This window comes from Dama dama, chromosome 1 (assembly GCF_033118175.1).
Source record: "Dama dama isolate Ldn47 chromosome 1, ASM3311817v1, whole genome shotgun sequence".
Lineage (NCBI taxonomy): Eukaryota > Metazoa > Chordata > Mammalia > Artiodactyla > Cervidae > Dama > Dama dama.
This window is the reverse complement of record NC_083681.1, coordinates 8258266-8273973: the sequence shown is the minus strand read 5'-3', so window position 1 is coordinate 8273973 and position 15708 is coordinate 8258266. Positions and strand designations below refer to the sequence as shown.

Sequence of the window (15708 nt, the reverse complement as noted above, 5' to 3'; positions counted from 1 at the left end):
AGGAGGGGCTTGGGGTAGGGGACGATGGAAATGTAAATCCATTCATTTTGTTCATGGTCAATGGTGCTCCGTAAAGAAGGACTTTAGCACTAACAGTGGCAGTAACACCTAGATTTAGTCCATGCATGCTTCACTGGTTCCCTGTCTGCTCTCTTTTATCCACCCATGTTTCACACTGGAGGTTTCCAGATGACATGCATGATGTTCTAGAAATTTTAACCCATCCCCATGGCACTTCTCAGTAAAGTACTAATTCTTCTCAGGTCATTTCTGAATGTGACCTATTTCCAAGTACAAGTAAGAAACAAAAATTACTACATAGTTGAAGAAAAATACTGCTGTGTGTTGAGTAGGGGATTGCTGTTTCTCGAGATTATACCCTGTGAACCAGAGATCAGACAAATCTACAGCACAATTGAGGATGGATCTTTTCCCTTATGGTGTTCCCTTTTGGATTTTTGGCTTACTTGTTTTTCCTAGCCAGCCTCCCTAGTTAAAGGGTGGCTTGGGACGTTGAACCTCAAGGTTTCATGATGGAGGCCCAGAAGAAGGTACAATATTTTCCAGGTTATGGTGAATTGTGCATATATACCATTCGTTCCCATAGTCCACTTCTCAGCATTGTCGAAATGTGTATCTCCTCCCAGGCCTTCTCCAGGTGCAAATGCATGGGCTAGAGTCCCTCGAGGCCCATCGAATGGATAGGAATCCCCGTGATCTAGACATATGGGGAGAAATGCCAACAGGATTTAGTCTTTCTAGCAAATTTTGAGGGGTACATAATATCACAGGGAATGGACAACTTTTTGAGGAGCACTGACATTTCTCATACAAATAGATTTACTTTTCAATATTCATTTTTTATAAGAGAAATCTCATATGCCAATGAGTGATCTATTAAAATAATAAAAGCAATTTTTTGTATTTTAAAGATAGTAAGCATTACAAATTTTTAAAAATGTTCTTTTGTTATTGTATTTGTTGCACTATTAATTGGCACAAGGCCTACTGTAGACTATGACCATGCTGCAGATCACAAAAGGAGAAAGGCAGATGGTTATTCAGCCACCATCTTGTCCACTCACTGGACTGTGAACATGTTGGCCAAGTGCTTTCAACGTATTATTTAGGGGGTGGCAGTGACGGAGGAACAAATTAGGAGTTTAGGATTAACGTATACACATTACTATGTATAAAATAGGTAACTGAGAATGAACTACTGCATAGCACAGGAAACTATACTCAACATTTTTGAGTATAGTTTAGTAATAATAACCTATAAGGGAAAAAAATCTGAAAAAGAATATATATATAAAAAACTGAATTACTATGGAAGCAACCTAGATGCCCATCAGCAGATGAATGGATAAGGAAGCTGTGGTACATATACACCATGGAATATTACTCAGCCATTAAAAAGAATTCATTTGAACCAGTCCTAATGAGATGGATGAAGCTGGAGCCCCTTATACAGAGTGAAGTAAGCCAGAAAGACAAAGAACATTACAGCATACTAACACATATATATGGAATTTAGAAAGATGGTAACGATAACCCTATATGCAAAACAGAAAAAGAGACACAGAAATACAGAACAGACTTTTGAACTCTGTGGGAGAAGGCGAGGGTGGGATGTTTCGAGAGGAATCGGGTGGAGAGGGAGGTGGGAGCGGGGATTGGGATGGGGAAGACGTGTAAATCCATGGCTGATTCATATCAATGTATGACAAAACCCACTGAAATGTTGTGAAGTAATTAGCCTCCAACTAATAAAAAAATTAAAAAAAAAAAAAACAACTGAATTACTTTGCTGTACAACTGAAACTAACACAATTTATATATACTTATATATAAAGTATATGTCAAAAAATTGCTAACAAAAAACAAAACAAAAATATGATCTGGCTAAGACAATGATAGTAAATTGGACAAGTGTGTGCTTTCTGCTTGTATAGCCCAATATAATTTAAGGATGTGTCAAAAAAAGAAAGAAAATTTCTCTGTAATTTTGTTATAAATTTTGCATAAAACTCCTGAAAGCAACAGAAGTATTTACAAAATTACAGCTTTTAAAGCTTAATAGGCTTTTGTTTTAGTATCTATTTTACTTTCATTACAAAATAACAAAAAAAGGAGGAAGGATAAAATGAGGGATATTATAGAATACATTTCACAGATTTTCAGAATTTTGATGAGAATACTTTGCTTTATTTAAAACCAACAAATCAAAGTTCTGGTGCACCCTTCCCCAAGTTTCAGGGCAGTGTTGTTTAATCAGTACATGCCCTGAGGTCCTGGTTAAACGGTAGCAGAGTGCCCAGTCCACTTGTTTTAGGGAACAGAGCACCAGCTTGGACGATCAAGAGAGAGCTAGATGTTAACTCCATCACCCCCAAAGCTGCCCCAGGCCCTGCCGCTTCCCTGGGGGTAGCCTTGACCCTGCGGGAGGGGCAAGACCCACCATGGACAGGTCACCCCAAGGCCACCTCTCAAGGGCTCCAGCTCAGGACTTGCTTGATCCTCTCTCCGAGCTTCTACGCATGTCTCTCCCCAGTGATATCAGATTAAAATTAGGATAAAGACTTTAAAGAGGACACTTAGAAAGGTTATCTGTGGAGGGAAAGAAGCAGGGATACTCACCTTGACTCTGAGAAAGCTGAGAGGGAAAGGACTTACACGGCCTTTCCTTCATTTACTACTAGACCTGTTTCTCTGAAACAGGGGCGAGTGAGGCATGGAGTGTGCAGGCTAGTGGCAGGCCTGGCAACTCCACCAACAGGCGTCTGAAGCGTGGGCCAGACAGCAGTGACATCCGCCCTCCTAACCACCGCTGCCGGGGAAAGCTTCAGGAGTTCTGTGGGACTGACCCTCAGAGAGGATTCAGAGAGGGCAGATCCTCAGCTAATATGAAGGGGAGCGATGGACACCGTCATGGGGATGGGGTGAGGGCAGAGGGTCTCCCAGCCATCAAGAAGCTAAACCTGACAGAACTTGTCCCTGACGGGGCAATGCCATGGCGAAAATGGATGATGCCGAGGCTGTTCTGTAGCTCAGTCATGTGGACAACTCCCCGGCTCCATTTTCTGACTAGATAAAGGTCGTGACTTTGCCATGATCTCGGCCTCTGCCCTTCACAGCTATGAGAAGGAGCGTGCTGCTCACACGGATTAAACATTGTATGAGGAAAAGTATTGAAATATTTCTCCTCTGGACTAATAGACAAAATCCAGGAAGTACCACAGTACCTCCGGTTTCAAAAGAGATCATAATGTCTGCTTCGCCCGCATTGACTCTGACAAAGTTCAGAGGGACGGCGCTGCTCCAGGCCCGCAGGGCCATCTCCATGGCTCTGTCCACTTCCGCAGGGGTCATGGAAGGGGTGTACTTGGATATTCTGTCAATACAGAAGCAACACATTTTCCTTTTAACAAGTGCTCCCAAGTGAGGAAAGTGAGAATTACGTCAAGTTCATATTGAAAATAAAAATAGTGAAACATAAATCTATAATTTAGAGATTTTTCTAAAAAAATAATGATTCTTATTTTGCTTTCATATTTATTACCTTACTGAAACGTGCATAAGAAAACTGAAGAACATAAGAAAAATGAAGGGGTGAAATGAAAAATTTGAGATTTCTGATGCTGAAACAGTTTGACTTTTGTTGTTATCATACATCACTAATTGGAAAGAATAACACCTGTGTAACTTATGAGTAGCTAGAAGTCCATTTTTCCTAAAGCGGTTTTAATTGAGAAGGGATCTTTTTCCCCTAAAGGGACCAAAATGTTTCAATTGTAAAAAGTAAAGACAAAGAGTTTTGAGGTTTTGCAAATTCTTATTCAAAGACAAAAAGGTTTTCCCCAGGGCCAAGGGGGAATGTTTTTTCTTAAAATAATGTACATCTTAAAGAGGAAGTGGTGGCTTGTCACAAGGATGCTCACTTGGGCTGAAAAAAGCTCAAGTCTTTCTTTCATCAAGTCCTGCTCTGACAATGATCTTGGAAGGCATAGAAGGATAGAGCATTTTGGATACAGTGGGTAGAGACCGTTGGTGTTTTTCTAGGACGTGCCACTCTGGCACCCAGGGGCTGGGGATTCTAAGCTGCCATAAAGGAAGGGCGAAAGAAAGGAACTGCAACCTGGGACCTTGGGCTCAGGTTGAATAGTGGGTGCAGAGTTAGAAGCGAATTCTGTAAATGAATTCACCTTGAGAGCCAGACACACAGTCTACTTCTCCAGGTTCTAGCCCTGGCCCTTGCCCATAGTAGGTGCTTAACAAACACTTGCTAAATGGATGAACTAATGAATAAAAGCTAGTGTTTTTTAGGGCCTACTCAGTTGTTCTCAAAGTTTAGGACCTGTGATAACAATTCAGAAAACTTGTTAAACACACAAGCGTGATCAAGAAATCTGCATTTTAATAAGTGTCCCATGCTATTCTGATGCAGGTGGTGCAGTCTCAGCCAGAAATCAACAGTGGTTGTCCCGGATGCCCCAGAGGAGGGGACCATGTCCCACAGAGAGGAAGGGAAATAGCTAAACCCAGCAACTGAGAGGGAAGGAATAAGATCTCTCACTCCAGAAACTGGGTCCAAGAGGAGGGAGCCAGAGTGTCCAGAACGGGAACCGGGACTCTTAAAGGGACCAGTTAGTGTTTTCCGAATTTGCCACTCCCACTGCATAACATGAATCTGTGATTTGTCGTGGCTATGTATAGTCAGCATCTCTCATATTGTAGATAAGTTATCCATCCCCACATAGTGGCCTGTGTGTGTTGGGCTGGAGAAAACAGTCATGGAGAAGGGATGCACCAGAAAGGAAGAACACGTGGACAGAGGTCCTCACCCAGAGGGTCTAGAGACCGATACAGCAGCAGTGATGACAGCCGACGTTCTGGGAACACACGCTAAGGGCTGGACCCGGTTCCGGGCACTTTTCAATGTGGTACACCCACTAACCCTCGCAGCCACCTTCAGAGATGATAGTATCACCCTATGTTTCATGACTAGTCAGGAACTGAGCCCACTTCTTTATGGCTCCAAAGTTTATGCACATAAACACTAGGGTATATTTTATCTATTTCAGTCCTCTGCATGCTAAGTCACTTCAGTCGTGTCCGACTATGTGTGACCCCATGGACTGTAGCCCGCCAGGCTCCTCTGTCCATGGGATTCTCCAGGCAGGAATACTGGAGTGGGTTGCCATGCCCTCCTCCAGGGGATCTTCCTGACTTAGGGATTGAACCCCCATCTCTTACATCTACCTGCTCTGTCTGGAGGCTTCTTTACCACTGCTACCACCTGGGAAGCCCTTTCAGTCCTCTGCGTGTGTGTTAGTTGTTCAGTTCTGTCCGACTCTTTGCAGCCTGACGAACTATAGCCCACCAGGCTCCTCTGTCCATGGAAATCTCCAGGCAAGAACACTGGAGTGGATTGCCGTTCCCTTCCTCCAAAGGACCTTCCTGACCCAGGGACTGAATCCTGGTCTCCTGCATTGCAGGCAGATTCTTTACCGTTTGAGCTACAGGGAAGTCCTTTCAGTCCTCTGGGCTATGTTAAAAGAAGTTATTCTGAGATCCAGTAGCTACACAGAGTGCTAAGGTAGCCTCTAGTTCCTTTTTTTTGGAGAAGGGGAGTGGAGGAGAAGGAGAATTGTTCAGGAGGAAGTGGGTGGTCAGTGTGGGTGTGTTGAGGGGTTTTGGGGAGTGCCCAAAGAATATTACCACAAGAACACTATACTTCAAATCCCAAGTTAGCTTGATCTATCCCCTGGTCTTTGCTGTGTGTAATCACAGACTATGGCTTCCCAGGTGGCGCTAGTGGTCAAGAACCCACCAGCCAATGCAGGAGACAAAAAACAAGTGGGTTTGATCCCTGGGTCCAGAGGATCCCCCGGAGAAGGGTGTGGCAACCAGTATTCTCACTTGGAGAATCCCATGGATAGAGGAACCTGACGGGCTACAGTCCATGGGGTTGCAAGGAGTCGGACACAACTGAAGTGATTTAGCAAAAACGTAATCACAAACTACGTGCTCAGAAATGTTTAGGAAATGTTTACACAGTTTAGGAAATGTTTAGGGAAGTTTACACAGTTTAGGAAAACTTCCTATGACACAGTTTAGGAGATGATGGGAAAGACTTCATGAGTTTATATAAAAATTTCCTTTCTTACCTCGTAATCTCGTGGGTGTTCAGTTTCTTTTAGGTGTTTTTTTTTCCCCCCAAGAAAGATCTTTGAGGCATTCTTACACTGAAGCAGAGACTAAAGATGTATCCAGAGTGCCACCTTATGGACTCAAAGGCTCATAGCAGCTAACAAGTGGCCTGGAGGAATCATCTGATCTTTGCTTGGGTTTGGGCTCTCAGCTGTCACAAGGAGTCACCGGAGTGCTGGGACAGTTTGACAGCTCGTTCTGTAGCTACCCCACTCCCCTCGCAGGGTTTGCTGATTACAGTATTGGAAACACTCTTCAGCAACCAACCTGCCACCAGCGACCGTCAAGTTGGGAAGAGATGAGCTTCCGTCACACAGATAAGAGCTGTAACTCACCTCCTGAACATCGATAACAGTAAAATGCACCGTAATAATTAGGAAGCACCACGGCCGGTCTATCGGAGGTGGACCAAGTGGGGAAGGAAGCCAGCACTGGGCTCGCAAATGGATGCGGGCTGCGGGCTGGAGCGCAGGCCTGAGACACCAGAGCACAGAGCGGGGGTCGGTTCGGGCTGGGTGAGTCCCCTTGGGTGATGCGCAGTCCTTGTTCCCCCTGGGGCAGGACGAAACCGGAGGATGGCCCCGGGGGCTGGGCTCCCGTGTGGGAGCGGCGGAGGATGAGGCGGAAACCGGGGAGCCGGGGCCTCGCGGCGGCCAGCTCCCGCGTGGCCTTCGGGTCAGGCGCGGATGTCACGGGCCATCCCTGGGAGAGCTGGTAGCCCCTCCACATGCTGCCGCAGCTCTCTGCTTGGACTTGTGGGTTCCCATCTCTCACCTGGAGCTGCGGCTATTTGCTTGTATTTCTCCCCAAAAGGCGAGGGAAAATGATGTACTTACCTTTTATCTCCAAAACTGAATGCCTATGGCAGACATTTAATAAATTGCAAATAAATTATTTCTGGAATTAATAATAAATTTCTTACTTCTAATTTAGAAGATTGTTTTAAGAAAACTGGTTGGTACCATCAGGTTATTAATCTTAGACAAGATTCTTTTACTTTGTGGAAAAATGTGTTGTCTCTAAACTGGTAAAATTGTCATACCTAAAATGGCCACTCATTACGACAATCTTGAGGTCATGTTTTCTTGTGAATTCTCCATTGTCTAAAGAGTAGACCAAAAAAGTTATTCTCTCTTATGGTTTGGGCGAGTCATGATTTTTATACACATCAGAAGGAAGATATTTTTAAAAGAAAAGAAGGAGAGGGAGGCTATTTCTCTGTGAATTTGGAAAGACTCGATCTCATTACCTGTATGTCAAAGTATTTTTTTTCCATTTGGGTTCACCTGGGAAGAGGCGATAGTCGGCCACATCGGGAACTCCGCAGCGAGGCCTCTTGATCACGTCCATGGTAGCTCGGTCTAACTTCCCGGTGACTCGGAGGCCGAAGAACGCCTGCAGCTCCTTAATCTTTTTAACCGTGGAATTGCCTCCTCTTGCAACCATCTCGCCAATCTGGGGCCCTCCTTTTTTTGTGTAATACTTGTCAAGGTACGCCTGAAACGGAGAGGCAGGCTGATTGTCTACAGCACAAGCTCTGAGCAACACTCATGCTCAGGTAAGACAGAACAGTATTCTTGTTATGCTAAAGACAGTGTGCACAGCATTTGCCACTTTTGAAAAATATTGGATATATTTGCATAGATAAAGCTTAGATATATAAGTCCAAGTTATTAACAACAATTATCTTTGGGAGGTGGGATTTTAGATTTTTTATTTGCATGCATTTCGTGGTTTTTCTACAATGAACTGCTATTTTAAGAGAAAAAAAAATTAGAAAGAAAATAATGTGAACATTATCCCCACAGCCCATTTATTTGTATTGAAGTCTTTACCAGTTTGCAAAATAAAGACTATCCTATTTCTCTGTAAGCAGCTATTAGAGTCGCCTTTTCATTATACACTGTGCAAGATTAGTATGTTCTTAACTCTGTGAGGCCTCATAATGCGATCTCTCATATTATGTAAAAGTAATAGGTGTCAATCTGGTTTCTGGCTGAGACGTTTAAATAATTCAGGTGTGTTCAATACGTGGGGTGTTTTTCAAGGGGCAGGTTTTCTAGGACTGACTGTCCCTTGAAGCAAATATTAGAAAATTAGTCATAAATATAATGTTTTCATTTGCATTTAAAGGCTTACAACCCCTAACGTATCACTCAAAACACTCTGTATGACTTCTCGGGTGACGTGAAGAACATAGTCATGCCAAGGCAGGTTTAGCGCCTGCCGCTGTCCTAGGAATTTCATCCACCGAACTTGTTTCAGGAAAACAGAAAGCAGCTAAAGATTTATACCTGCATTTTATTAAACATAAATGTTTATATTTATGTTATAGGGTGTTTGTTGAATATAAATAATATTATCTGTATATCATATGAACTATATTCAGAAACCATGTGCTTTATTATATTCTATATAAACTATGTGCATTATTCATTTCTGTTAAATATATTTATGTATAAATAATAAAATTTTGGAAGTAATCTTAATATCTAACAATAGGGAATGTGTTAGATACATTATTATATATTGATATGAAGTAATACTAGGCCTCTGCTAACATCACATTTTTGAGAAATATTTAGTGGCATGTATAATGATTCAATAGAATGGCAATACACTGAGAAAAGCAGAAGTGAAACCTTTATACAGATTATAATCACAATTTCATACATAAACCAAATCATATAATGTATATGTATTATGTTCATGTTTATTATATCTGTATGTTAATATATCAATAATAATGTTAGCCTGTATATTAACATTTAAAGTTAACACACTAGTCAATGTATTGGTAATTAGCACATATATAATTTATTAATATAGTGAACATAAGTAACATAAATAATGGAAGAAAATATATCTGAATATTAATCTTGCTTATCTCCGGGTTGTAAAATTACAGGTGACAATTTGTCTTTATCCTTTCCTATATCCCAAAGATTTGGTATCAACATAAGCTGTAATTTTTAAGCAAAAAGTGAAAAGGAGTAAGACTCACTTGTTTAGATAAGGTGCTGTGTGTCCTTACTGTGTCCTTACTGTGGACTCAACCAGCCCTTAGTCTGCTAAGTCTGCTTGTGAACAGACCTCACTTCCCTGGTGGTTGTTCTTTGTAAAATCTTAGTGAGATGAGAACCCAAGAGAGAAAAAGGGTGAGGGAGCCCTGAAACATAGGGGAGGTGCCCTGAAACAGAGATGTGACTATTTGCTTTCATTTCCCTGTCTCATTAAGCTATCTGATACACGCATTTACGTTTCTGATTCTTTTGGCAAGATGACAGTGATTCTCTGAGCTGTTCTGTTTGCTCAAGCGGATGCTACAGTCATACAACGCTCATAGTCTGAATTACAGACTTCAGAGGTGAGCTCTGTGTGGAGCTCTGTGCTCCATATGTTCTGTGGCTGTTTAAATTTCAAATATTTTGTTTCCTGTTAGGTTACATGTTACAGTTACACTCTAAACTCTAATTTTGATTTCACAAAATATGGTCCCATAAGAAGATGCTTTGGCCACCTGCTGCAATGAACTGACTCATTTGAAAGGACCTTGATGCTGGGAAAGATTAAAAGCAGGAGAAGGGGCTGACAGAGGATGAGATGCTTGGATGGCATCACTGACTCAATGGACATGGGTTTGAGTAAACTCCAGGAATTGATGATGGATAGGGAGGCCTGGCGTGCTGCCGTCCATGGGGTCGCCAAGAGTCGGACACGACTGAGTGACTGAACTGAACTGAAGAAGATGCTTAATATGCATTAAGTGAAAAGAGATTTATCACTATTATTATTATAGTACAAGCCAAGTTTGTAAATAGAAATGTGTGCACATGAATACACACAGATATACAGTGATAAACTAGGATGAGGTGAGGAAGTGGGGGGGGGGGTTGCCAAAAACACAGTGATCCAGAAAAATAATATCAAATGCAATATTTTTGGAAAAAACTTAAATTAAGGCAAAAAAAATTCACAGTGGAAAAAAAAATTAAAATTTTAAATAAAGATAGGATCCAACCTTCAGCAATCCTTCGTCCTAGTCCCAGCCCTGAGTCATAGAAAATATTTCAAAAAATATAAACTAAGGGATTAACAGTTCTTATATGTTGGTGATGGAATTAAGAATAATACTTTTAAAATCATATATGTTTTATATATATATATATTTTCTATGAACCTATAAAATTCTTACAATAAAATGGTTCTTCTTCAAAATGCGCAAAAGAGGCTAGGCCTGCAGCTCAAGAAGTTTAAGGCCAGTGATAGTAAACAGGATGCAAACCATCTTCAGTGAAGTAAAGGTAGAATCAGTAACGATTTCTCCTTAGAGCATGAGGACTGGTTGCTGCAGAGATCGGGTGAGCTGCTCCCCACTGGGTGCTCCCGTGGGACACGGCTCTTACAGGATGGAGCACTGGCCGCCGTGCACACGGTCCATGGCCTTCTCCTCACTCCCACTCGGGGGTCTCACGGTCCTCCCTGCTGGGCATGATAATGCCTTCACAGCTATGGCCATGGCCTGACCCAGTTCCAGACACAGGGTGGATGTTCAGTTACCATTTGAGCTCTTATTCTTTAGGCAGAATATAGCAAATGTGCTTCTTTGAAGAATTATCAGATGTTCTATGGTACAGAGAGGCCAATATTTTCTATGCACTTTATTGCTAAAATTACCGACAAGGTTTTAGCATGCTTTCCAGAGTCAAAATGTTCAGTTAGGCACAAAGGTGCACACCTAGAACTGTGCATTCTGTTCTAACACTTGTGTGCTGTTGGCTCAGCTCTTGGTTGTGGGATCAGCTGGGTCGAGGATTTCAGGCCTCCCCAGAACTGTCCTACGTGCCTCCACCTCCTCATCCTCACTTGGAAAACCACAGGAGCCTGTTGCTGGTGTTTGGGTGATCCTCTTTCCAGCGGTAAGAATAGCAGAGGCCTGGAGAGCAGGCCCAGAAGCTTGTATCCCGTCCAGCTCTTACTAAGTGTGCCTTCCGAGTGTCCCTCCTGGGAGGAACGAGCTTAAAGCTCAGATTTAAGTGCTCCTCAAGAGAAGATAAACTTCAAGATAAGATTTCTTCAACATTTCTTTCTATTTTGGCAAAGTCACAGAAATGGAACTGTGTGAATTTTCAGCGTGATAAATCCTAGGTTCTAAAAAGTGTGGGCAATTCCTGTAATTTCTTTTGGTATCAGTTTTCTCATCTATGAGATGGGGTCGGTGTCTATCCTTCCCACACCAAGGTGAGGATCCAATGAGATGCTCAATGTGAGAATGCTTTGAAATGTATCGAAAGACCTTAACATGTTCCTACCCTTTTACTGACTAATTCCACTTCTGGAAATCTGTCCTGAAAAAGTAATCCTTTAGATTAAGCTGATGTACAAAGATGTTCACAGAAACCTTATTCATGTGGAAATATTCCATGTAGCCAAGAAAACAAATGGGACAAATTATAGCTCACTTATTTTCTGAAATATTTGTCAGTATTAAACATGATGTTTATGAACATATAAACATCAAAGTTTTATTATGATATAATAATAAAAAAGGAAGGAACCAAAATTTGAGTATAATGATGATTTAAAAATATATTTATGCACAGAAAGTAAAAGGGTAGTAAAGGCCCCTGAATTTAACAATTTGTATTTGGAAGATTTTTTATTTTTATTTTTTTCAATTTTAAGTTCATAATAATGTGATATTAAAAGCTTCTATTATTTTAAGGACAACTTAACAGCCTGTATTAAATGTCGTATTGATATTACTATTTAAAAACAAACAAACAATAGGCTAAAACTCTGGACAATGAAACTAATTATTTCATTTTCCAAGCCTTTTGATAATTAGCCAATAAGAATTGAAAAGATACAAGTGAGCATGAAATGAATCAATTAAAAATCTGTTTATCTTTTCAAGAATAAACTATCGTGTTCCTGGGTGGAGGAAGTGAATCGTACTTGGAAACACTTCCTGCCTGGAGTTCCCAGGCACAGGAAACCGTTTGCTCTCTCTTGGTGAGCTACCAAGAGAGAAGCGAGCAGAGTGGAGGTGCTTAGCCCGGCCTGGGCTCCCAGGCCCTGCTGTGTGCTGGCCTGACTCTGAACTCGGCGGTGTCCTCCTGCCATCTGGCCTGCTGACCCAGGCTGCTGCACTTGCTCTTTCCTCTGCCTGGACAGCTCTGTCTCCAGATCTTCACACGACCGAGAAGTTCAGGTCCACATCGTTCTTTACAGAGTTCAGGTTCACTGCAAATATCCCTTCCTCAGAGAAGCCTTCCTGGACTACTCAGGTGAGAATGCCCCTCTCCCCCTCCAGGGCCCTAGTAACTCTCTATCATCCTGGTAAACTTATTTTTTAGCATCACATGGACACTTATCGATTGCCTGGTTTGTCTCCTCCCAGCCCTTCCCACTCCTCTGTCACCCCCATGTCAGTGCTGGAAGAACAGGAACTTTACCTGTTTTGTTCACTGATGTTTCTCCAGTGCTTAGGACATGCCTTGGCACATAACATATAGTAAGTGAAAGGGTGAAAGTGAAAGTCGCTCAGTCATATCCGACTCTTTGAGACCCCATGGACTATATAGTCCATGGAATTCTCCAGGCCAGAATACTGGAGTGGATACTCTTTCCCTTCTCAATGGGGTCTTCCCAACCCAGGGATCAGACCCAGGTCTCCCACATTGCAGGGGGATTCTCTACCAGCTTAGCCATTGGGGAAGCCCAAGAAAACTGGAGTGGGTAGCCTATCCCTTCTCCAGTGGATCTTCCCGACCCAGGAATCAAACTGGGGTCTCCTGCATTGCAGGTGGATTCTTTTACCAACTGAGCTATTAGGGAAGCCATTCAATAAATAATTGCTAAATGAATAAACCTAAGCTGTTTTATGAAATAAGGTCTATTTTCATGTTGTTTCAGTTGTTGTATTGTTGCCTGAGTTGTTAGCTATTTCTTTAAACTGTAAGGTGGGACAGTAATTCTTTCTAGTCATTGGGATGCACTTGGGAGGTTTGCCTAGATCATACCAGCCTGCTGAAGAGTGATACCCTTTCCTGCCCGGAGCTGATGCCTAGGGCCACTGCAGGCAGGAGAAGGCCTGTTTGCCAGGTGTCAACAAGTTTCCTTGCTCTTTGGTCGAAGTATGCCGTGAGGGAGACTGCAGGGGGCTGACTTGCTTTGGAGGGGAAGGATAAGGGGTCACTCTGAAAGTGACAGTGTCAGTCGCTCACTCATGTCTGACTCTTTGCGACCCCATGGACAGTAGCCCGCCAGGCTGCTCTGTCCAAGGGATCTTGCAGGCAAGAATATTGGAGTGGGTTGCCATTCCCTTCTCTGGGGGATCTTCCTGACCCAGGGATCAAACCCAGGTCTCCCACATTGCAGGCAGCTTCTTTACCATCTGAGTCACCAGGGAAGCCCCAGGGAGTCACTAGAGACCCCTAACATTCCAAGAACACCTAATTCTTTCCCAATACTCTTAGCAAGGATAGATTTATTTCAAGGTTCACCGACCTTATACCTGCATAGACCAGTATGGGGTCAGTTAACTGTTTTCTGAAAGTCCAATAATTAATATTTTCTGTTTCATCACGTGATTTCCACCATTGTGGTACAAATGCAGCAGATGATTTGTAAATAAACAAGGGTGGCTGGTTTGGGTCTGATGACCATAGCTTGTCTGAACCTGGACAAAACCATGATTTTTCATCCACCAGATCAGTTCTAATCTCAGCATGACACTCCTTCTGGAGACCCCAAAGACTAGCGTCTGAATCAGAGTGGCATGAAGCTGGGTAAGTGACAATTACATGTCAGGAGAAGGGAGGCAAAGCCTGGTGGCAAAATACGACTGGAAATAGACCTAGTTAGTATTCTGAGATATGTTATTTAGAATTTAGTTCATCTGAAAGTGGTTTCAAGTCAAAGAACGTTCAACTCAACAGGTCTGTACTTGGCATCCACTGTGCTGTTTATATGGAGAGCTGATATTCAAAGCGTTGAACGACCGGTGGGCAGAGGGACTGATCAGTTAGAAAGGAAGAGTGGCATGAGCCATCAGGAGGGACACGCGGTGTATACAGAAGATCAGCTCTGCGAAGCAGCCCATGAATATAGCCTGGCAGGTAGGAAAGCAGTCCCCAGCAGGGCTGCGATCACAAGTGTGCTGTCTTTGTGACAGATACACAAAACAGAGGCCCTGGTGCAAAAACGTCTCACCACACACCTTTCACTAATGTTGGAAATTCCTCCATTAAAGATTTATTTCTTTAGGCTAAAGGTTGCCGCCTTTCCTCTAAATGTAAAAAAAAAAGCAAAAAATCCCTCCCCCTGCACCCCCCCCCCCCCACCAAAAACCCCAAAAACAGTTGGAAGCAAATATACATTGAATCACTTTGAGTCACTCTTAGTCTTTGAAGGAATTCTGATATGCTGAATGAATTATTTGTATTAGATCCTTGCCAACAGTCAGTTGGGAGAGATTTTAAAAGAGAAAGGTACAGAAAGTGTAAGTAAATAAGGGACTTTGGGAATATGCTTTAGAGAGGAAAGACCTTGGCATGAGAAGTGGGTTGGGAGCCAAGAAAAATTTGGTTCACTCCAAATTTTGATCAAATTTGCCCTGAGTATAAGAGCTGTTTTTCTGAAAAGCGAACACAGGAAATCTTTCTGTTGTGACTGTTAGGAATCTTAGCGCTAAATTTGCAATCCACCTCTACTGTGCAAATCTTACACTTTGTTTTTTATTTTTCTTCCCTTAGTTTTCCTTCTGTGTTGTTTCTCAAACACTTCTTTTGTCTTTCTGTAATGCCTGTATTTTTGCAAGCCCCCTCAAATTCTGTGTGCAGCAAAATTCATTCATTTATTTAGGCAATCTTGCAACACAGACACTCAGCGTATACTAGATACCAGTCTTAGCTGTACAGGGAATCATATCCATCAGACTTCAGTGGACTTAGAAGATGATTTCAAAAACCATAACAGATTTTCATGCTTTTCTTATTATTATCCCCTTTAGATTTTCTGGGGCTGGAGGGGGAAGAGGGAATTGTGCAAAGAGTCACAAACCTGTGCAAGGTGGTAGTTGTTCCTTGAGGTCCTGGGGGAGGCCGTGAGCAGGGAGGGGGCTGCGGTGGAAAACTTCAGAGCGGTGACGAGGAGGACAGCAAGGCCAGATGCGGGGAGCATCTTCATCTCCTCTTGGTGGATCGGTAATTATAGCAACCCCGGGGGACGCGAGACAGTGCATGTTTGCACTTCAACCTTGAGCTGCTTTTATAGAGTCAAACAGGTCTGGGCCCTCAGAGTAAGGATGATTCATGTCTCAAAAGGTAATTATACAGCTCCTTTCTCCCCTGATGATGGGGTAACACAGTAGGACACAGGAGTCAGGGAAAGCTTCATTCTTTGCCATTTATCAAGTGGCAAGCGGAGGAAAAACAGTCACTTTTAATGCAGCTTGTCAGCTATTAATAATTCCACGAATTGCAGTAAACA

General features: G+C 42.6%; 1 protein-coding gene across 1 annotated transcript in view; it reads right to left on the bottom strand.

Moving 5' to 3' along the window:
- MMP20 (matrix metallopeptidase 20) overlaps window positions 1-15405 on the bottom strand; it is a 58049-nt gene extending 42644 nt beyond the window's left edge. Inside the window, exons 1-4 of the mRNA XM_061143348.1 lie at window positions 15280-15405; window positions 7463-7710; window positions 3246-3394; window positions 593-718 (exon numbers count right to left, since the gene is read on the bottom strand). Of these exons, the coding sequence (XP_060999331.1) occupies window positions 593-718; window positions 3246-3394; window positions 7463-7710; window positions 15280-15405 (649 nt within the window). The remainder of the gene's footprint in view (window positions 1-592; window positions 719-3245; window positions 3395-7462; window positions 7711-15279) is intronic.
- Between the last annotated feature and the right edge of the window lie 303 nt (window positions 15406-15708).